We start from the raw sequence: 22592 nt of genomic DNA, 5'->3' as shown, positions 1-22592 counted from the left end.
TGGTGATGGACAGGGAGGCCTGGCGTGCTGCGATTCATGGGGTCGCAAAGAGTCGGACACGACTGAGCGACTGAACTGAACTGAACTCCCTGAATAGTAACTGTTGCCACCTTCTCTTTGGTATTGAGGAAAGCCTAGGTGGCTGAAGTCTTTTTCCTGCAAACAAGAAATGAGGGACAGGGAAGGGGCCCCACAGTATCCTGCCCCATTTCAGAATAGTTGTCACTTGGTGACTTTCAATACTTCTGGCCACCAAATGGTGCAATTTTTCCCCACACTAACCAGTTCTCCAGAAACCAACATGTTACTTTCTCCACACATCTCACCCTCTCCTCCCTCTCCCCATGTTCGTAAGTCTGTAGTTACTTCTTCTATTTTCTGTTCCTCCTTAGAGCAAAATTTCTCACAGGAGCTGTGTACAACCATTGTGTCCACACTTTTACACACCATTTTCTGCTCAACACATCTTATAGCGTTTCTACCAGTGGTCATGTATGGATGTGAGAGTTGGACTGTGAAGAAAGCTGAGCGCCAAAGAATTGATGCTTCTGAACTGTGGTGTTGGAGAAGACTCCTGAGAGTCCCTTGGACAGCAAGGAGATCCAACCAGTCCATCCTAAAGGAGATCAGTCCTGGGTGTTCTTTGGAGGGACTAATGCTGAAGCTGAAACTCCAATACTTTGGCCACCTCATTCAAAGAGTTGACTCATTGGAAAAGACTCTGATGCTGGCAGGGATTGGGGGCAGGAGAAGGGGACGACAGTTGGATGGCATCACCAACTCGATGGACAAGAGTTTGGGTAAACTCCGGGAGCTGGTGATGGACAGGGAGGCCTGGCGTGCTGAGGTTCATGGGGTCGCAAAGAGTCGGACACGACTGAGTGACTGAACTGACTGAACTGACCACTGTCTTTAAAATACTGCTTTTGCTAAGTCAACAAATACCTCATCTTTGCCAGATGTAATTGTTACTCTTCTGTCTTCAAATTACTAACTTATCAGAAGCGTCTCTCAAGCCAAAATAAAGATTGCAGAGAGACATATCAACAACCTTAGATATGCAGATAATACACCCAAATGGCAGAAACTGAAGAGGAGCTAAAGAGCCTCTTGATGAGGGTGAAAGAGGAAAGTGAAAAAGCTGGCTCAAAACGCAATATTAAAAAAATTAAGATCTTGGCATCCAGTTCCATCACTTTATGGAAAAATAGAAGGGGAAAAGTGGAAGCAGTGACAGATTTTATTTTCTTGGGCTCCAAAGTTACTGTGGACGGTGACTGCAGTCATGAAATTAAAAGATGCTTGCTCCTTGGAAGAAAATCTATGACAAACTTAGATAGTGAATTAAAAAGCAGGTATCACTTTGCCAACAACATTTTTTTGTTTTAATACTAGAACACAGTGAACTTTATTTCCATTATTTATATTGTAATGAACGTCTTCACTCAAAGTTTGGACTCTAAGGATGGAAATTGCTCGGTTGTAAGCTCTATGAGAGAGCTGGACGATAAAGAAAGCTAAGCACCAAAGAATTGATGCTTTTCAACTGTGGTGTTGCAGAAGACTCTTGAGAGTCCCTTGGACTGCAAGGAGATCAAGCCAGGCAATCCTAAAGGAGATCAGTCCTGAATATTCATTGGAAGGAATGATGTTGGAAGCTGAAACTTCCACCTGATGCAAAGAGCTGACTCACTGGAAAATACCCTGATGCTAGGAAAGATTGAAGGCAGGAGGAGAAGGGGGTGACAGAGGATGAGATAGTTGGATGGCATCGCCAACTTGATGGACATGAGTTTGAGCAAGTTCTGAGAGTTGGTGATGGACAAGGAAGACTGCCATGCTGCAATCCATGGGGTAGCAAGACTCAGACACAACTGAACGACTGAACTGACTGACTGAAGCTGTGTGAGGGTATGGAATATACAGTTCTTTTTATTTATTTATTTGGCTGTGGTTGGTCTTAGTTGTGGCACGGGGGATAGTTACCTGACCAGGAATCAACCTTGGTCCCCTGTATTGGGAGCTCAGAGTCCCAGCCACTGGACTACCAGGGAAGCACCAACATACATTTCATTTAGATGCAATTTGCTACTTTTACACCTACAGCTTCCCTGAGAGCTCATATCTAAAAGGAACGAAAGGAAGTCTGTTCAGAAAACAAACAAAAATTGTTAAGTTTATTACGTTTGGGAAGAGTGTTTCTGCTTTTAAATCCCTGAATGTTATATATCTGTGCTGTGCTTAGTCTCTCAGTTGTGTCTGATTCTTTGTGACCCCATGGACTGTAGCTGACCAGGCTCCTCTGTCCATGGGATTCTCCAGGCAAGAATACTGGAGTGGGTTGCCATGCAGTCATCCAAAGGATCTTCCTGACCCAGGGATGGAACCCAGGTCTTCTGCATTGCAGGCAGATTCTTTACTGTCTAAGCCTATCTATGACTATCGAAAACAAAGATTAAACATTAACACTATGCAATACCAGTTAATTTTATAAATATCTTTCTTACCTCAAGTTGTATTTATTTTGGCTTAATATTTAATAAGCCAAATAATTTTTAGTGAAGAAAATATGGAACTGATGATGGTAATTTTAAAGGGATGGAAAGCAGATTATGATGATAACTTTGGTGATGTTATATACTGTATTTTTAAAAGTTGACATGAGAAAAGCTAAGTCTGCCCTTCCAATTTTCTTGATTGGTTTTGGAAAAATATATAATGACATTTTCATCATTATTGAATGATACAAGGTATTTTTGTTGTCCCAAAATCCTCTGTGTGCCACTCTTCATCCCTCATTCCCATCCCCAACCTCTGGCAACCACTGATCTTTTAACTATCTCCGTGGTTTGCTTTTTTGGTCATATAGTTAGCATTACACAGTATGTAGCCTTTTCAGATTGAATTTTCACTTAACAAGTCGCTTCAATCATATCTTACTCTTTTGGCCCTATGGACTGTAGCCCACCAGGTTCCTCTGTTAATGGGATTCTCCAGACAAGAATACTGCAGTGGGTTGCCTTGCTCTCCTCCAGGGGATCTTCCTGATCCAGGGATTGAACCCACATCTCTTATGTCTCCTGCACTGGCAGGTGGGTTATTTGCCCCTTGTGCCTCTTTCACTTAGTAGTAAGCATTGTTTCCTCCCTTGCATTCATGGTTTGGTGCATGCGTGTCCTTTTTGTGCCAAATAATATTCCATTGTCTGGCTGGGCCAATTTATTTATCCATTCATTTACTGAAGGGCTTCTTGGTTATTTCCAAATTTGGGGAGTTATGAATAAAGCTGTTATAGACATTTCACAGATTCAAAAAAATTCCTTTTTCGTTTAAAATTAAACATATAATGAACCAGCTCACTTCCAATATGCATCCAAACCAGACTGAAGAGGCATCTCCTTTCTTCTACTTCATGCTCTCTCCATGTTTGTATTAATTGCATTGTTAATGTTAGCATACTATTTTCTCCATTTTCCATTCATTTGTTTTAGACAACGCTGCTGCTGCTAAGTCACTTCAGTCGTGTCCGACTCTGTGCGACCCCATAGACGGCAGCCTACCAGGCTTTTCCGTCCATGGGATTTTCCAGGCAAGAGTCCTGGAGTGGGGTGCCATTGCCTTCTCCTTAGACAATGCAGGAAAATGCAATAAAACCCCCAAATGGATCAAGAAGTGTCATTAAGGTAGAGATGGTTGTTTTATGAAAATCGAAAAATTGACTTATAGGCAGAGATGGATGGCTCATACTCAAAAACTCCAAACTCCCAGATGGTTTTGGGGTCGACATTTCTATAGGCAAAATTTGGGGTGAGGGCTGCAGGGTGAGTGACTTTCTTCTGATTGGCTGCTGGTGACCTAACAGAGCAGCGCTCCAGGAATCCTGGGCTCAGCCTAAAGTAACCATCTTCCACGTGGGTGGGTGGGGGGCTTAGTTCTTATGCAAGAACTCAAAGATAAGGATTGTTATGTTTATACCTTGAGGAGGAACCAGGATCCTGCTTTAATCACTGCACTTTGGTTTCCTCCTGATTCTATTAGCAACTATTTGAATTTGCTTTTTGGAACAGGGAGGTTTAGAAGTCTGAAGTTTGTATCCAACAAATTAGAAATGGGGGATAAAAAAAGAAAGGCTTTTGTGCTCAGGAGGCCCCTGCAGGGTTTTGCTTGGTTACAAACTTATTCAACCTGAATAACTGAAGCTAAAAGCTGTTTTGTTGTGGTTTTTTTTTTTTTTTTTAATTTAAGTATGGGACCCAACTGAAGAGACTTAACACACATGCACACATTGTTGATTTACAAAGTTGTGCTGTCATTATTAATAAAAAACATGATTTTAGTCAAAGTACATGGGAAATTATCAAAGTGATCTTGTTATAAGCACCAAGAACTTTGATCTTTCCTCATTTAGGGTGGAAGGGACCAGAAACTGCTGAGCTGGTAAGAAGGCCACACAAATAACTAAACACTTACTGGGAGTCAAAGTTTTTGTTCATTCAGCCCAAGTTACTCATTCAGTGTATTCTAGACACCCGTCCACACACACTGTCCATCCACCAGACCAGGCTGAACTATGCATCCAAATCAGAATTCATCATTTATTGATTTTTAAGACCTTGGACAAGTTCTGTACTTAAGCCTCATCTGTGAAATAGGGACGATTATAAGTACTTAATTAGGGCATCCTTATAGTTAGAAGTTGGCTTTCCAGGTGACTCAGTGGTAAAGAATGGGCATGCCAATGCAGGAGACCTGGATCCTGACAATCCCCTGAAGGGAACGGCAACTCACTCCAGTAATCTTGCCTGGGTAAAGCCCATTGACAGAGGAGCCTGGAGGGCTGGCTACAGTCTAGGAAGCACAAAGAGTCAGACCCGCCTTTGCGACTAAACCACAACAACATAGTTAAAAGTCAGGTCAGGTCCCCAGAAATGCGAACCAACTTCATGTTTCGTCACACATGTCACTGTTAACCCACTAGGAACTGAGTATATGATGAAAGAAATCATAAGTGAGTCTGTCTCTCTGCAGATTCCCTTTTCCCAATCTAAGTGTGTGCTTCAGTCCTGTCCGACCGTGTACCACGTTAAGGACTGTAGCCCCCCCAGGCTCCTCTGTCCCTGGGGATTCTCCAGGCAGGAATACTGGCGAATTGGAAGCAGCTGGGTTGCTATGCCCTTCTCCAGAGGATCTCCCCCACCCAGGGATCGAACCCCCATCCCCTGCCCGGTCTCTTAGGACTCCTGCTTTGGCAGGCGGGTTCTTTACCAATAGCGCCACCTGGGAATCCCTCCCAATCTAAAAGGGCAGCGAAACGCGCAGAGGTCCCTACACAATGCAGCAACACGAGTGCCAACAGCCTGTCCCCAGTGGCAACATCCACTCATCTTCCAAAATCGTTTTGAGTTCTTCTAATCCTGTTACTTTTCTTTGGCTCTTGACACTCGGCAAACGTAATTTGTGCTAAACCATGCTGTTGTCCGACGTCAAAGGCTTGGCCGCAGGTCGGAGGACTTCTCAGAGGACCATAGTTTGGTACTAAGAGGACAGGGTGCCTGGAGCTCCAACTGTTCACGCCTTCTGTCAGCTTTTTCAGGGTATTTGCAAAGTCGCAGCCGAAGGGGCGTTTCCGAGCAGCGGGGGGCGGGCAGATACTGCGCCTCCCCTCTCCACGTTCTGGGCCGGGGGGCGGGTACCCGGCTGGGAGCAATAACTAAGGCCGCGTTCGCAGCCAGGTGCGAGCACGTGGACGCCTAGGCGCTGAGCTCTGTGTTGCCGGGCGGTCCGTTTACCCTCCTCCCTTCGCCTCGTACCTTCGCCCGCCTCCGGGCAACCTCAGCCCCGGCCAACGTTAGGCGCCTCCGCCGCCCCTGCTCGCGGCCTGTGGCTCTGGGCTCCCGGCGATCCGGCCGCGGAGCTTTGCCGGCGTCCTCCGGGCGGGCCCGGGAGGCGGCGCGGCCTTGGGAGGCGGGGACCCGGCGGGCCGCAGGCGCTCGGCTTCCGGAAGCCAGTGGTTCTCCGGCTCCCGCTGCGCGGACCGGCGCGGCGGCCTGAAGTCCAGCATCCCGGCCAACACCTCCCGGAGCAGCGGGCGGCACCGACGCTTCAGCGGCTGGATCCCAAACCACGCTCGCCCAGGCCGGCAAGATGCAACCGGTGTACCCGGAGGTGAAGCCCAACCCGCTGCGGAACGCGAACCTCTGCTCGCGCATATTCTTCTGGTGAGCGCCCCGCCTGGGCCGTGATACCCCCGCCGCCGTGGGGCGGGTACCTGATGCCGCCTTCGCCTTTCGGGGGCAGAGGCGCTTTCCGTTCTCCCTCAGGCCGCCCGGCTTCTTGCCGCCGGTGGGGCCGCCCCGCGCCGGCCGCGTGGTCCCCGTCGGCTCGCCGGCTTGCGGGGGTTTGGGGAGCAGGCCGAGGAGGGGGACGTGGTCGCGGGGTTGCCGGCTATCCCAGTATATTTGCTCGCCGCTCCGGCAGCCTCCGGTTCCCAAAGCAGGGGGAGCAGCTGGAGCCGGAGGCGGAGAACGGAGGCTGCCCATGGGGAGTCACCGCCCCGCCGGAGAATGGACCGGACCCTCCCCCTCACCCCGCTGCCCCCCTCCACCCTACCCTTAGCCAGCTTCTCCAATACTGCTCTGGGAATTTGCTCTTTCGAGCTAGAGCTGCACTTTTTTTTAGTTTTTTACGCCCCCTAAGCAAGCAGCTCATGAGCAGCTTCCTTTAGTAATTAGCGCTCTGGACCAATTGCCGTCTTCCAATAATGTCTCCATCTTTAACCATATTCCTTATGTGACATCTGCCGGCCAGTTGCACCCGGCTCTCTGTCTGTCTGTGACCGTGTCTCTCTCCCTCCCTCTCTGTCTGTGTGCGTCTTGTACCTAATTAAGGCAAATTTGTAATGGGTAAAGAAACAATTTTTCTGTAATGAATGGGGACACTGTTCTTGAACATGTTTTGCTTTTGCCTGGGACACAGCGACGACTGGAGTATGTCTTTTGACCAACCGCTTTCCTATTGTGAATATTTATTTACCCTTCCACCTTTGAGGATTACTCTGGGCTTGGGGTCCCTGAAGCCTGTGGGGTCTTGTCCAGATCTCTAGCCTTCAGAGAAGCGATTTGTGGTTGTTCCTATAACTTCAGGCAGGGCAGGCAGGGCAAGGAACTCTCCAAGACAGTTTTTGTGGATTTTAAAAATGTATGCATGGAAATGGAAAGTGAGGACCTCATTGATTGTGGTAGGCACCCTTTTCCAGTTTTCCTGTGGGAGCAGATGGAGCTATTATCTTTTACAGCTGAAGGTACTGAAGCATAGAGATTGAGGCAGTTGCCTACATCATATGGTGAGTAAGTAGTGGAGTGGGATCCTGAACTAGGCAGTCTGACTTCTGAGCCTGTGATTCCTGTGTGTAACTCCAGTTCTGTTTAACTGTTCTGTTTAACCAACTGTTTCTGTTGGTATGCTTACTTGTTCCTAAATGCACAAAGAAGGTGATTCCAAACACACCTTTGTTCTTGTAGACAATTCAGGTTCTTGCTTGGGAGATGATGCATGTGAAACATCTATAATCAAGCTTTAGGGCTCAGACCTGCCGCATCCTCCTCACCTGGGAGCCTGTTGTTGTTCAGTCGCTCAGCTGTGTCCGACTCTTTGTGACCCCATGGTGTGGAAGACACCAGGCTTCCCTGTCCATCATCATCTCCCTCAGTTTGCTCAAACTCATGTCCATCGAGTTCCTGATGCCATCCAACCATCTCATCCTCTGTCGTCCCTGTCTCCTCCTGCTTTCCATCTCTCCCAGCATCAGGGTCTTTAATGATGAGTCAGCTCTTCACATCAGGTGGCCAGAGTATTGGAGCTTCAGCTTCACCATCAGTCCTTCCAATGAATATTCAGGATTGATTTCCTTTAGGATGGCCTGGTTTGATCTTCTTGCAGTCCAGGGGACTCTTAAACACCACAGTTCAAAAACATCAGTTCTTCGGTGCTCAACCTTCTTTATGGTCCAGCTCTCATATCCATACATGACTACTGGAAAAACCATAGCTTTGACTATATATGTGGACCTGGGAGCCTGTTAGAAATGAAATTTTCCTGCACTCATTCTAGATCGGTTCTGTAAAATTAGAAGCTCTTGGGATGAGGTTTAAAGAAGCGTTCCAGGTGATTCTGATGGCAGGTTGATGCTGGCAACTGCTTTTTAAATTTTTTTTTTTCTGGCAGCTGCTTTAAGCCACTCCTTGCACTGGCATTCAATATAATCTTTTAAAAAGGGGTCCAGACTTCCCTGGCAGACCAGTGGTTAAGACTCTGCTCTTGTAGTGCAGGGGGGTGACGATCCAGAGGAGAGGGGTTTCAGAGTTTGCAGACTTAGTTGTTGACCATAATAGCTGTCTTGTATTCAAAGCCTGAAGTACCTTAGTGATTTCCTTCTGTACCCAACTTCACTACCAAGGGAATGATGAACTGAGCCCAGCCAGGAAGTTTTGCCCAGAGAGAAGGCTCACCTTGTAGAGAAAAACCAAGTTTTCATGTTCTCATTGGGTATATACTTTAAATTTCATCTGCAGTTTAGTGTTTCACAGCAGTTTGCAGGTAGGGTATAAGGATATGGATATTGGTGATTTTACCAATATGGGTGTTGGTATTGTTGTGGATTTTATAGAAAAATATACATTTTTTTATATTTTGTAAGAAATTTAAAACTATAAGGCAAGAAAGGAAGAATAAGGATTTGTTTTTATTAGCCAAGTACACTTAATGATATTTTGATTGTTTCTTAGTCTTTCCCCTAGAAATTTTTATGCACACCTGCTCACCCATAAACAGAGTATTCGTCTTTTGTATAAAACAAAATCGTTTTGAGTATTGAAGCTTTCTTAATTTTCTTTGGTTAACATTTAATATAAATCTTCAAAACATGGTATTTAATTGCAATTTACGCAGTCTTTCACTTTTGTTAACAGTTTATTGCTGGTTATGATGTGATGAATATCCATGACCTTGTATTGTGGTGCATCTTAGCTTTTTCTATATTCTCAGACATAAAATGACCAGTGAAAGGCCAAATTGTTTTCCATAAGGTTCGGACCAATTTGCCCTCTTCACAGCTGTTTGTGAGCTTATTTAAGTGTCAGCTTTGAATACCTAAATTAATTCTTCTAGGTCTAAGGTTAATATCAAACGGTCTTTGCTTTTTGGCCCCGCCATGAGGCATCCGGGATCTTAGTTCCCTGGCTGGGGATGGAACCTGTGTCCCTTGGCAGTGGAAGAGTAGAGTCTTAACCACTGGACCCCCTGGGAAGTCCGATAATATCAAACATTTTTAATTTCAGTTTGTTTGATTTGTAAAAATAGAACCTTTTTTTGGTGCCTACTGACCGCTTATTTATTTTTTTGAATTGTGTATTAATAGATTTTTTTTTTCATAGGCATTTATATTTTTGAAATAACTTGTAAAAGCACTTATAATTTTACAGATTTTCATTTCTCTGAATTTAAAGGTTTTAAATGATATGTGATTAAGTATATCAAGCTTTTTGGTTTCTCCTGTTGCTTTTATAATATGTCTTTGTAAAATCCCAGCATCATTTAAATCTCTGTAGGCATTTTATTTTAATCTTATTTCATTTCTAACAATAAAGCCAAGTAGAATTTCATTTTTTCCTGAAACAGCCCATTTTCCTGTCATGGTTTATTGAATAATTCTTGCTCATCCCTGTTATTGAAAATAAAGAGCACAGTTAACGAACTGTCTCCAGCTGGGGAATGGATTCTCCAGTCTGCTAAGACTCTCCCTGGCGATGTCCTTGCTGTCCTGCACTTCAGCCCCCTGGGGTGTGCTCTGCATTTCTCAACCACCTTGGTCCCAGAGGCCAGCAGGTTGAGGGCTAGTACAGGACCTATCCACAGAGATGAGGGTTGAGTAGGGTCTTGGACCAGATGCACTTGTTCCATCAGTCATTCAGTTCAGTCGCTCAGTTGTGTCCAATTCTTTGTGAGCCCATGGACTGCAGCACACCAGGCTTCCCTGTCCATCATCTCCTGCAGTTTGCTCAAACTCATGTCCATCGAGTCTGTGATGCCATCCAACCATCTTATCCTCTGTCATCCCCTTCTCCTGACCTCAATCTGACCTCAATCTTTCCCAGCATCAGGGTCTTTTCTAATGAGTCTGTTCTTCACACCAGGTGGCCAAAGTTTAAGAGCTTCAGCTTCAACATCAGTCCTTTCAATGCATATTTAGGACTGATATCTTTTTGGATTGACTGTTTGATCTCCTTGCACTCCAGGGGACTCTGAAGAGTCTTCAGTAACACCACAGTTCAAAAGCATCAGTTCTTCAGTGCTCAGCTTTCTTTATGGTCCAACTCTCACATCCAAACATGACTACTGAAAAAGCCATAACTTTGACTATGTGGACATTTGTCAGCAAAGTAATGTCTCTGCTTTTTAATATGCTGGGTAGGTTTGTCATAGCTCTTTTTCTAAGGAGTAAGCATCTTTTAATGTCATGGCTACAGTCACTATCTGCAATGATTTTGGAGCCCAAGAAAATAAAGTCTGTCACTGTTTCCATTGTTTCCCCTTCTATTTGCCATGAAGTGATGGGACTGGGTGCCGTGGTCTTCGTTTTTTGAACATAGAGTTTTAAGCCAACTTTTTCACTCTCTTTCACTTTCATCAAGAGGCTCTTGAGTTCCTCTTCCTTTTCTGCTATAAGTGTGGTATCATCTACATATCTGAGGTTGTTGATATTTCTCCCAGCAATCTTGATTCCAGCTTGTGCTTCATCCAGCTTAGCATTTTGCATGATGTACTCTGCACATAAGTTAAATAAGCAAGGTGACAACATACAGCCTTGTTGTAATTCTTTCCCAATTTGGAACCAGTCTGTTATTCCATGTCTGGTTCTAACTATTGCTTCTTGACCTGCATACAGATTTCTCAGGAGGCAGGTAAGGTGGTCTGGTATTCCCATCTCTTGAAGAACTTTCCACAGTTTTTTGTGATCCACACAATCAAAGGCTTTGGCATAGTCAATAAAACAGAAGTAGATGTTCTTCTAGAACTCTCTTGCTTTTTTGATGATCCAACAGATGTTGGCAACTTTATCTCTGGTGCCTCTGTGTTTTCTAAATCCAGCTTGAACACATGGATGTTCTCAGTTCGTGTACTGTTCAAGCCTGGCTTGGAGAATTTTGAGCATTACTTTGCTAGTGGGAGAGATAAGTACAGTTGTGTGGTAGTTTGAACATTCTTTGGCATTGCCTTTCTTTGGGATTGGAATGAAAACTGACTTTTTCCAGTCCTGTGTCCGCTGCTGAGTTTTCCACATTTGTTGGCACATAGAGTGCAGCACTTTCACAGCATCATCTTTTAGGATTTGTAATAGCTTAGCTGGAATTCCATCACATCCACTAGCGTTGTTCATAGTGATGCTTCCTAAGGCCCACTTGACTTCACACTCACGGATGTCTGGCTTTAGGTGAATGATCGCACCATCGTGGTTATCTGGGTCATTAAGATGTTTTTTTGTGTAGTTCTCCTGTGCCACCTCTTTTTAATATCTTCTACTTCTGTAAGGTCCATACTATTTCTGTCCTTTATTGTGCTCATCTTTGCATGAAATGGTCTTTTAGTATCTCTAATTTTCTTGAAGAGATCTCTAGTCTTTCCCAGTCTATTGTTTTTCCTCTTTTTTTTTTGCATTGATCACTTAGGAAGGTTTTCTTATCTCTGCATGATATTCTGTGGAACTCTGCATTCAGATGGACATATATCTTTCCTTTTCTTCTTTGCCTTTCGCTTCTTTTCTTTTCCCAGCTATTTGTAAGGCATTCTCAGACAACCATTTTGCCTTAAATCGTAATTCCCCTGACACTGACCACATTTCAGTTAGTGAACTGTCCCCTTGCAAAGGGAGTGTGGTTGTGGAAACTGCCATTGATGTCAAGACAGACTCTCTAGAGACTCGTGTCAGAGAATCTGATGACATGAGGGGGATGTGAACTGGCTGAGTGCTGAGATGGTTTAGGGAGGTTGGTTCTGTTAGGTTCTCAGTAACTATCGATGGTGAATACATATAAATGTTTAATTTCAAACTAGGATTCTTGGCACCATTTTCAGAATTCCACTTGTATGAATCTTGTTGTTCTTCATTAACAGTCAGAAATCCACATGTTGTTGATGGAGTCTGGGTGAGCTCTCCGGGGCTCTTTCTCTGGCTTTGTTCTGTTCTGCCTTTTTCGACACATATGTAATTTTTTTAATTAATTAATTTGGCTAAGTTGGATCTTAGTTGGGGCATATAAACTCTTAGTTCGGGTAGGCGGGATCTAATTTCCTGACCAGGGCTCAAACCTGGATCCCCTGCATTGGGAGTGTGGAGTCTTAGCCACTGAACCCCAGGGAAGTCCTCCTAGGCATTTAGTTCGATTATTTTTGGTGATTTTATACAATAACTGCAGCTCCAAGGAAGATGCAGAAGGATCACCCTAAAGGTGTATTAAAGTTTACTACTAAGTCCTTGGGCTTCCTTCATAGCTCAGTCGGTAAAGAATCTGCCTGCCATGCAGGAGACCCAGATTCGATTCCTGGGTTGGAAAGATCCCCTGGAGAAGGAAATGGCAACCCATTCCAGTATTCATGCCTGGAGAATCCCTTGGACAGAGGAGCCTGGCAGGCTACACTCCATGGGGTTGCAAGAGTCGAACATGACTTAGCGACTAAACTACTACTACTGCTACTAAGTCCTTACCGTGAAATAGTGTAACAGATTTAACTCCTGTAGTTTATTCTTGATATTGGGGTTTTATACTCCACATCTGGTCAGCCTGAGAGATGGCAACTAGTGTCCATTCAGATGTGTCAAGTGAGTAATTCGCTTTTCTGAGTCATCCACGGGTCCCCCGGTGTGTTGACTCCCTTCCCTTTGTTGACCTGAAGCAGACTGTCAAGATATTTCTCCCGCAAAGATGGGTTTATGTGGGAACAGCAGAGAATTGCAGTCTGCAGCCATGGGAAGCCATGTGCAAGTCTACAAAGGGAAGGAAGGAGAACTCTTATAGAGGGAAAGGAGACTTGGCAGAGTTATTGTAGTGAACAGAATCCATGGCTTTTCATTGGCTGAATCCTTGCCAGGAAAGAAAGATTGTTACCTCTTGCCACTGGGCTCTGATATTGTTGCAGTCAGGAGAGCTCCCCTTCCTGGTCTCCCACCTATGTAATTGAGGTTTCTCTGTGTGTTAATTTTTTACACCTGTGTGTCTTTCCCCCCCAGACTATGTCTCCTCTGTGATGTGTGGAACATTTTCATCCTAAATCTTGCCTGTAATGTTTCAATGGAGCCAGAGAACACTGTCCTTCTTACCATGAGGCTATTACTATGGGTTTGAGTAAGATAAACCTCTTTGAGTGTTTTCTGTAATGAGTTTGATCTCTGCTCCAGGAAGATCCCCTGGAGAAGAGAATGGCTATCCACTCTAGTAGTCTTGCCTGGAGAATTCCACGGACAGGGGAGCCTGGCGGGCTATAGTCCATGGTTTACCAAGAATCTGACCCAACTGAGCAACTAACATTATCTGTTAAACTTGCCAGCGCTGTTCTTACTAGTGAGTATACAGCAGTTTCTCAGCCCTCAATATGATTGACTCACCTTGTTGGCCCTAAAGTTTGAATGCCTAATCCCTCCCACTTTATATTATTTATTTTTTAAATCAATAAATTAAGATCTTTTTGTTGGAGTTTTCAATATCAAACTCAAAAATTAATAGACTGAATAGACAGAAAAATAGAAGGATATAGGAGACCCAAAAAGCACTATGAACCAGTTCAACATGGTTAAGATTTATACAATTTTCACACAACAGCAGGATGCAAATTCTGTTCGCGTTCCCATAGATGATAAATCTCTCCAGTGTCGAGGAGACACTGATACATATCCAGGGTCATGAAACAAGGTGCAGAACTTTCATGGTCTAAAGGTGTTGAAATCATACAGAGTCTGTTCCCTTATTACTGTGGAATTATGTTAGAAACCAATATCAAAAGATACTTGAAAATAACCTACATATTTTCAAGATCTGCACCCTGTTTTTAAGTTCCTCTCAAAGCATGAGAACAGCTGGCTTGTTCACTCTTGTGGGGACTCAACAAGGTATTGGGGAGGAAGGGGGCTTCCTGTGTTCGGAGATAAATATACCTGGTCCTTGACTCCTTGGATAGTAAACCCTCGTTGCACCTGGTTTTGTCTTCCTTTTACCAAAGTAGGACATTGAGGAGCTCAGAGTTAAGTCAAGGTGACAAATTCCAGAGTATGGGCTATGACCTCCGTGTTGCTGTGTGTATTTCCTCACCCAGGGCACACAGAATGCCTGGATTGACTGAGCTTATAAGGGTGATTGAGTGGAAATCTCACATTTGTCAACAGAAAGCTCGTGAACATAAAGTTGCTCACCCAATAAATTGCTTTTATTTTTCAGACCCTTGTTGGTGTGTTTTGTTGGTGAGGATGTGACAGATTATGTGATAAACCCATCTGGCTACTACTTTAAACTTCTACTGAAGAGATTTCTCAACTCTTGAAGAGATTTCTCAACTCTGCAGTGTACGGTCTTCCCTTTCTGTAAAGAGAGAAAGTTGTCCTCGTTTTTTTTTTTTTTTTTCTGTTCAGAGAGGAGGTTTAACAATTCCATTTCTAATTACAGTATTTCCCATCAGTTTTAAAAAGCTATTTACAAGAAGCATTATTACACTGCTGCTACTGCTGCTAAGTCGCTTCAGTCATGTCCGACTCTGTGCGACCCCATAGACGGCAGCCCACCAGGCTCCCTCGTCCCTGGGATTCTCCAGGCAAGAACACTGGAGTGGGTTGCCATTTCCTTCTCCAGTGCATAAGAGTGAAAAGTGAAAGTGAAGTCGCTCAGTCGTGTCTGACTCTTAGCGACCCCATGGACTGCAGCCTACCAGCTCCTCCATCCATGGGATTTTACAGGCAAGAGTACTGGAGTGGGGTGCCATTGCCTTCTCTGACCAACTCCCAGAGCTTGCTCAAAAACTCTGGGAGCTTGCTTAAATAGAAGGGAGATGGCTTAAACCTTAAGCCTGGGCCTGTAGGGGTTGGTGTATTGGTGCCTCAGATTACACAGGTGGCGTTTATATGAGTTCTGAATGTTCGTTGAGCAACACAGTTTGTTCACTTGTAAAACATAATACATTTTTAATAGCACAGGTAAGTGCCTCCGGCATATCAAGCCCTCAATAAATGGGGACACCGAAGATTATTGCAAGACCCTCCCTCCCTCCCTCTCTCGAGTGGATTTGGTCTTCTCTGCTAGGAGCCACTCAGAAAGTAAGTTGAAGTATTTTGAAGGGAAATTCCGCAGGGCCGCCTTCTCATCAGCCCCGTTCCTCAGGAGGGATTCCTTTCCTGTAAAGGGGGGAGACCTTCTTAGAAATCCTTACAGGAAGGATGAAGTGCCACTGGAAGGAATCCTGCAGAGCCAGCCGCCAGTTCATAGACACAAAGAGGGAATCAGTTGCCTTTGATTTCTGGGAACTGGCCTCTTTAGTGAGGGCAGAGCAAAGTTAGGGAGTAGTACCTAGTGCTGAACATGTGTGGAAAGGTTGGGCTGGGGTTGGGTGAGGTTCCTGTGGGTGAGATTAAACTCCACTTGCAAACTGCGGGTGAACCCGAGGCCGGCCTCGCCATTCTGTGACTCCCAGTCATCTCCGGCTGATTCTTCTGGAAAGTCTTACTCTGAGAGGTTGGTGGCAGGCGAACGGTGGGTGGGGTGTCCACACACAGGTTGAATCCAGCTGGCCCAGAGCCACACAGACAGCCTGTCTGTGGTTTAAAGCCGCACTGTGGTTTCCTCCTGCTCACGTGTTTAGGCTAAATTCTGGCAAGAATGTCAAGGCAGGCAGAGGTGAACGTGAGTGCCGCTGCAGCCCCCTGTATGTGGAAGAAGCCACCGGCCCAAGCGTGGTGAAGCGTGTGGGCCTGAGTGAGGTCAGGAGCCCCTCCAGGCTGGCAGCGGCCTCCAGGCAGGAAGGGGTCATCCTCCACACTTCCTGCCTCCTTCGTGCTCACTTCCTCCGGCCTCTTTCTGCTTCCTGCCCCTGCCTTCTGTGTTCTCTGCTTTATTTTGTAGCTCATTTTTAAACTTTTAAATTTATTTTTAAATGTTTTTATCTTTTGGCTGCGCTGTGGGGAATGTGGAATTTTTAGTTCCCCGGCCAGGGATTGAACCCCTGCCCCCTGCACTGGAAGTGTGGCATTTCAACCTCTGGACTTCCAGGGAAAGTCCCTCCCTCCCTCCTTAGAAAATTAGCCCCACTTGGTAGTCCCACAGAAGTCCGCAGTGAGGTTTGGTGATCTTTGAAGATGTGGGTTGAGGATTATCAGTGGAGGGCCTGGCCTCCCTCCATTTCCTCTCTCAGCTCCCCTCCTGCTGAAGAGGCAGGGTCTCCTCTCATTGTGGGCACAGCCACGCTGAGCACTCCTGGACTCGCTGAGATATTCAAGAATACCTTGCTACCTTAAGCAGATTTCTATACTACCAGGTAGAAGGCTGTCACAACCATGATTAACGTTTGTATCGATAAAAGATTGGCCAAGCACAGCCACTTTCTTTGCCTCCAGCTGAAGAAACTGAGGTGCAGAGAGGTTAAAAAAATGTCATGTCCAAAGCAACACAAATTTGTAAATGGGGAGGAGGCTGTTATTTCAGCTTCAGATGTTGAAAGTCAAGTGCCAGAGACCCTTGGAAGGCAGAGAATGAGTTACATACAGCTCTAAGAGTGGTGTGAGCCAAGAAGACAACAGGTGGTGCTTGTAAAAAAAGCTATATTGTATCTTCATTTGTGCAGAAATTCTCAAGTCCATTTCCAAAAGCATATTGCACTACAAATGATGCCTTTATTCCTAAACATTTAACAATCTGGTGTTGATGTTCAGTCTTAAATTTCTGACGTGTCCCCTGGTTCCTAATGGATGTTAGCATTTGACTTGATTGTAGAGCAAAGCAAAACCTTTGTGTTCCTTATATTCTGGTCTTTTGACAGGCCAGGATCCTAGTATTCTTGCGCTTGCATCTTTTTGTTTTATTTATTTTAAGATTTTTGTTTATTTTGTTTATTTTTGTTTTTTTTGGCTGGGCCATGCAGCTTGTAGGATCTTCGTTCCCTCACCAGAGATCAAACCCCAGCTCTCAGTGGTGAGAGCATGAAGTTGTAACCGTTGGGTAGCTAGGGAATTCCTGCATCTTTTTATTTTGGAAGGAAATTATATGGTATGGCAGCCTCCCTTCTGCTCCTCTCCCCAACAAAAGGGGGGAAAAAAAAACCTTGATTTGATAGGAAATCAGATTAATAGTAAAATTTTTGATTGCCTGAAGTTGTAGAGCTGTTCTCAGTCTGTTTTCAAAAAGTTGCTCCTTTTGGCCTGCCTCAACTCCTGGTTTGCCCAAGACAGTCCTGATTTACACTCCTTAATCACACTGTAATTATTAACAGCACCCTGTTTTACTCCTAGCAGTATCTTAGTGATAGTGATAGTGAAGTCACTCAGTCATGTCCAACTCTTTTCGACCCCATGGACTGTAGCCTATCAGGCTCCTCTGTCCGTGGGATTTTCCAGGCAAGAGTACTGGAGTGGATTGCCATTTCCTTCTCCAGGGGATCTTCCCGACCCAGGAATCGAACCCGGGTCTCCTGCATTGCAGGCAGACGTTTTACCATCTGAGCCACCAGGGAAGCCCAGCAGTATCTTAGGTTGGGTGATAAATAATATGGTCGCTCTAACAGAGCTAAATTCATATTCCATAAAATATGTTCCTCCCTCTCCAGTGGGTTCAGTCCCTGCGTGGGGAAGATCCCCTGAAGAAGGGAATGGCAACCCAGTCCAGTATTCTTGCCTGGAGATCCCATGGGCAGAGGATCCTGGCAGGCTACAGTCCATGGGGTCGCAAAATGCTGGACATGACTGAGCAACTAACACACACACACACACACACACACACACACACACACCTGTGGAGTATGGGCAGGAACTGTGGACAGAGTTCAGCTAAACTTTGATGTATTTGAGTAATGACAAGTGAAATCCTGTTACTGTCACCACTTGAGCAGGTATCCTTCTAAGATAATCCCTGACCTGTGATTTGTACGTGAGAGTGATGGCTGTGAAAGCTGCAAGGAGAGTCTGTGCTCCTGGAGGTGGCACTTGGGCATCTGGGTTGCTTGGTCCTTCCAGCCATGGGCCCCCGGGGAATGCACAGAGTCACTGGGGCTGGAGGCACAGTGCCTAAGGGGTCTCCTGAAGGTGTATGCAAGTCCAGCCATTGAAGGTGCTTATCTCCAGCTGAACAGAAAGCCAAGACGAGGGCACTTTGAGCAGCCAGGCACCAGGGAAGCCCTGGGTCAGGTGGAGAAGCTGGCAGTTCCCCAGATGACCCGCACCCTCACCGTCTTAGGTAGCTAAGACGATAGACTGGTTACACTGCTTTTGCAGTGGGTTGGAGGAAGAATAGGCCGAGGGTTCTGAGGGGCGTGGGGGCTCCCTTGGGCTCGGCCAAGGCTGAGGACCCCTCTGCCCTGTTGGAAGGACCCCATGTCTGAGATGAGGCTCAGTAAGTGACTCTGAACTCTGTGCTGACTGTCCTGGCTGGTAACCAGCTGTGTGATCTCGATCTTGGTCCAGATCCAATCTGAGCCAGTTTCTTTATTCGCCCAATTGAACATGTTAGCATTAGCCTTGTGGGTGGATGGAAAGGAGATATTAGATGTCAGCCACCTTTGCTGCTTTCCTCGGGGACCTCAAGCCCAGCTACTCTCTCTCCCAGGTTCCCTGGTTCTCTCCCTCCTACAGGACATTCTTTTATGCTCTCTGTTGCTTAAGAGGCAAACACTTAGCATCTCAGGATTTTTCTTTAAGTGCTTTAGGCCTTTGGGCTTCTGCCCCACTGTTCCTTTGGCTTGGAACAGGATGAACCACTTGTCCTTCGGGTCTTGGTCCTCACCTGGCCTCCTTGGTGAGCTGTGTTCTTCACCCCGTCTAAAGTGGCCGTCCCCACCCTCAGTTGTGTCTTCCTGTTTTATTTTCTGTCTGGTTATTATCATTGTTCTTGACCTGTCTCTATAATTTGATTATCATCCCTCTTCTCAAGTTTGAACTCTGTAAAAAAAAAAAAAAAAAAAAAAGACCCTATCTAAGGTCTCAGAGAAGGCAATGGCACCCCCACTCCAGTACTCTTGCCTGGAAAATCCCATGGATGGAGGAGCCTGGTAGGTTGCAGTCCATGGGGTCTCTAAGGGTCGGACACAACTGAGCAACTTCACTTTCACTTTCCACTTTCATGCATTGGAGAAGGAAATGGCAACCCACTCCAGTGTTCTTACCTGGAGAATCCCATGGATGGAGAAGCCTGGTAGGCTGCAGTCCATGGGGTCGCAGAGTCGGACATGATTGAAGCGACTTAGTAGTAGTAGTAGTAGTAGTAGTAAGGTCTAGAACCTAGAAAAGTGTCTTACTTAACGGGTGATGAAGATTAATTTGAATTAAAGTTATAATTCTGGTTTCCCTATAGTCCTGTGATTGAGATTCCTAGTGAAAAAAAGCTTGTGGGTTGCATCCTTTTTTATTAATAAAGGGGTCATGCATATCTTATGGTTTGAGGGCTACTTCCCAGGGGATTGAGGGAGAAAGGTCTCATCTGGATATGCCTCTCTTGACCATGGCATTCAGCTCACGGGCTGGTTTAGGGCTGGGAGACAGAACGGCCTGGAGCCAAGGTGACACTTCAGTTCAGGCGCTCCGTCGTGTTGACTCTTTGCCACCCCATGGACTGCAGCACACCAGGCCTCCCTGTCCATCACCAACTCCCGGAGTTTACTCAAACTCATGTCCATTGAGTCACAGGGCATCCGTAAAGAATCTCCTGCAGAGCATTCTCCCTGCTGACAAAACCTGTTTCTGTTGTTTTTGGTTGCTTTTTTCCCACCTCTGCAAGCTTTTGTGCTTATAGGAAACTTTTTTTTAAGCAAATGGGAGAATGTACCAAAATTATTAAGGAAGCTGTTTTAGCCTGTCCTCAGATTCACTAGGGAGTTTTCTCTCTCTCTACTTAACTTCCAATCAAATAAGCCCTTTAATAATAGATCACATACAGAGAGGCTTTTCAAAAGATGTTTTTGTTCTTTCTGGATATACAGTTAGCTATTCAAGCTAAGGGTTGTTATGTTCATAATTGACCTGTAATACTTCAAAGAATGAACTGGTTTAGCTGGAATTTTCCTAAAGTCAGTCCTGTTGACTTTGTATTGCCCAGATAGAAAGTGTATGATTTATAATTAGCCTTCCCCCTTTAACTCTGAGTAATAGGCAGAAAGGCTATTAGATTTTAAATTGGGGTTAAATTTTGGACAGCTGTTCTCAATATTGTGTAAAGAATTCCACATTGTCTGTCTGGAGTCTCTGCTGAGAGACGAGTTGCCTAGAAGACAGACGGACAGAATAGTCTTAAAGAAGGACTGACCTGTTGCGGAAGAGTGGTTTTATATTCAAAGCCAGTGTGGGCGCTGGGGGTTTTTCCATCACACCCTCTGCCTTAGGGCTGTTGGGCCTTGTCTGTTTTGTTTATGGAGCTTAAGTAGTTCAGTTTCAGTAGTTCAGTTGCTCAGTCATATCCGATTCTTTGCGACCCCACGAATCGCAGCATGCCAGGCCTCCCTGTCCATCACCAACTCCCAGAGTTTACTCAAATTCATATCCATCGAGTCGGCGATGCCATCTAGCCATCTCATCCTCTGTCGTCCCCTTCTCCTCCTGTCCCCAATCCCTCCCAGCATCAGTCTTTTCCAATGAGTCAACTCTTCGCATGAGGTGGCCAAAGTACTGGAGTTTCAGCTTCAGCATCAGTCCTTCCAAAAAACACCCAGGACTGATCTCCTTTAGAATGGACTGGTTGGATCTCCGTGCACTCTCAAGAGTTATCTCCAACACCACAGTTCAAAAACATCAATTCAAAAGCATTAATTCATGACCACTGGAAAAACCATAGCTTTGACTAGATGGACCTTTGTCGGCAAAGTAATGTCTCTGCTTTTTAGTATGCTATCTAGGTTGGTCATGACTTTCCTTCCAAGGAGTAAACATCTTTTAATTTCATGTCTGCAATCACCATCTGCAGTGATTTTGGAGCCCAAAAAAATAAAGTCAGCCACTGTTTCCCTATTTGCCATGAAGTGATGGGACCAGATGCCATGATCTTAGTTTTCTGATTGTTGAGCTTTAAGCCAACTTTTTCACTCTCCAAATATGAACTCAAATCACTGCTTTTTGGAGAAGGAAATGGCAACCCACACCAGTGTTCTTGCCTGGAGAATCCCAGGGACGGGGGAGCCTGGTGGGCTGTGGTCTATGGGGTTGCACAGAGTCGGACACAACTGAAGTGACTTAGCAGCAAGCAAAGAACTATCCTGTATAAATGACTTAACTGCCTCTTTACTGCCCTTCTCAGGGGGATGCCCGCACCCTTTCTCTCCAAGTGTGTGTGCATCTCTGCCTTGCTCCTCTCTTAACTGAACAAACTGTTTCTTTGTGTGCTTTCCCTCTTGTTGTAACACTGTGTCTAATAATAAACTTTGTACCTACATTTACAAAAAAAAAAAAAAATCACTGCCTTTTTTTTTTTTTTTATAACTGCATTTTCTCCTAATCATGTAGGTTGGTGACATAGAAATTCAGTGAAAAGGTAGGCTCAACTACTTTATTAGTTATTCTGTTTACTTGGAGGAAAATCATAGCTGTGTTATCAGCTGCACTTCTTTTCAAACCTCATACCATTTGCCACAAAATATTTTGGATTGTAGGGCAACATCGGCCAGGGGCTGAAGTCTCTGTCAGTGTTCCTGCCTTAAATATTAAAAATCAGTTGCAAAAAATATAAATAAATAAAAATTAGTTGCTATGCTGTATGGTTCAGTGGTAAAGGATCTGCCTGCCAATGTAAGAGATGCAAGTTCGATCCCTGGGTCTGGAAGATCCCCTGGAGGAGGAAATGGCAAACCACTCTAGTATTCTTGCCTAGGAAATCCCATGAACAGAGGAGCCTGGTGGACTAGTCCACGGGGTGTCAGAGAGTCAGCCATGACTGAGTGAATCACCAGGTCAGGTCATCTTATAGAAGCATCTGATGATCATGCCTGAGGAGAAAGAAGCTTGGGCAAAAACATGAAGAGCTGAAGTAGGTTGTTAAGAAAACCCTGGAGCCAGTTAGAAGAGGCATTGGACAGAACAAGAAGGTCCATGGCATTGGACAGAACAAGAAGGTCATGGTGCTGCACCAAGAGTCCTCTACCCTCCCAGTGGAACAGAAGGAAATGCATCAGATGCTGCCTCAGTGAACAGGGTGCCTTTTTTGTCAACTTACTGTGTTTTCAGTGTCTTCCTCTGGGGAATTGAAGGCACAATGCGAGTCTGATAGGTGGACCTGAAGAGTCATGACCCCAGGGGAAGGGACTAGGAACAAAAAGAAGCAGTAACAGAGGGTGTTATTCCGGACTTCACACTTGAGCCAAGTTGAAAGCTA

The 22592-nt window shown here is 45.2% G+C and overlaps 1 protein-coding gene across 4 annotated transcripts in view; it reads left to right on the top strand.

Annotated features, from left to right (window-relative positions):
• The first annotated feature begins 5223 nt into the window (after positions 1-5223).
• LOC109566910 (ATP-binding cassette sub-family C member 4) overlaps positions 5224-22592 on the top strand; it is a 184461-nt gene continuing 167092 nt past the window's right edge. For 3 of the 4 annotated variants that reach the window (XM_019971636.2, XM_019971635.2, XM_019971634.2), the window contains exon 1: positions 5224-6218. In XM_019971636.2, coding sequence (XP_019827195.2) covers positions 6145-6218 — 74 coding nt within the window. In that variant the 5' untranslated portion in view covers positions 5224-6144. Of the gene's footprint in view, positions 6219-15332; positions 15353-22592 lie in introns of those variants that run through there. The other variant, XM_070800384.1, reaches the window with a different exon arrangement.

This window comes from Bos indicus, chromosome 12 (genome assembly GCF_029378745.1).
Source record: "Bos indicus isolate NIAB-ARS_2022 breed Sahiwal x Tharparkar chromosome 12, NIAB-ARS_B.indTharparkar_mat_pri_1.0, whole genome shotgun sequence".
NCBI lineage: Eukaryota > Metazoa > Chordata > Mammalia > Artiodactyla > Bovidae > Bos > Bos indicus.
The sequence above is the reverse complement of the archived record's forward strand: the minus strand, read 5'-3'. Positions and strand labels throughout refer to the sequence as shown.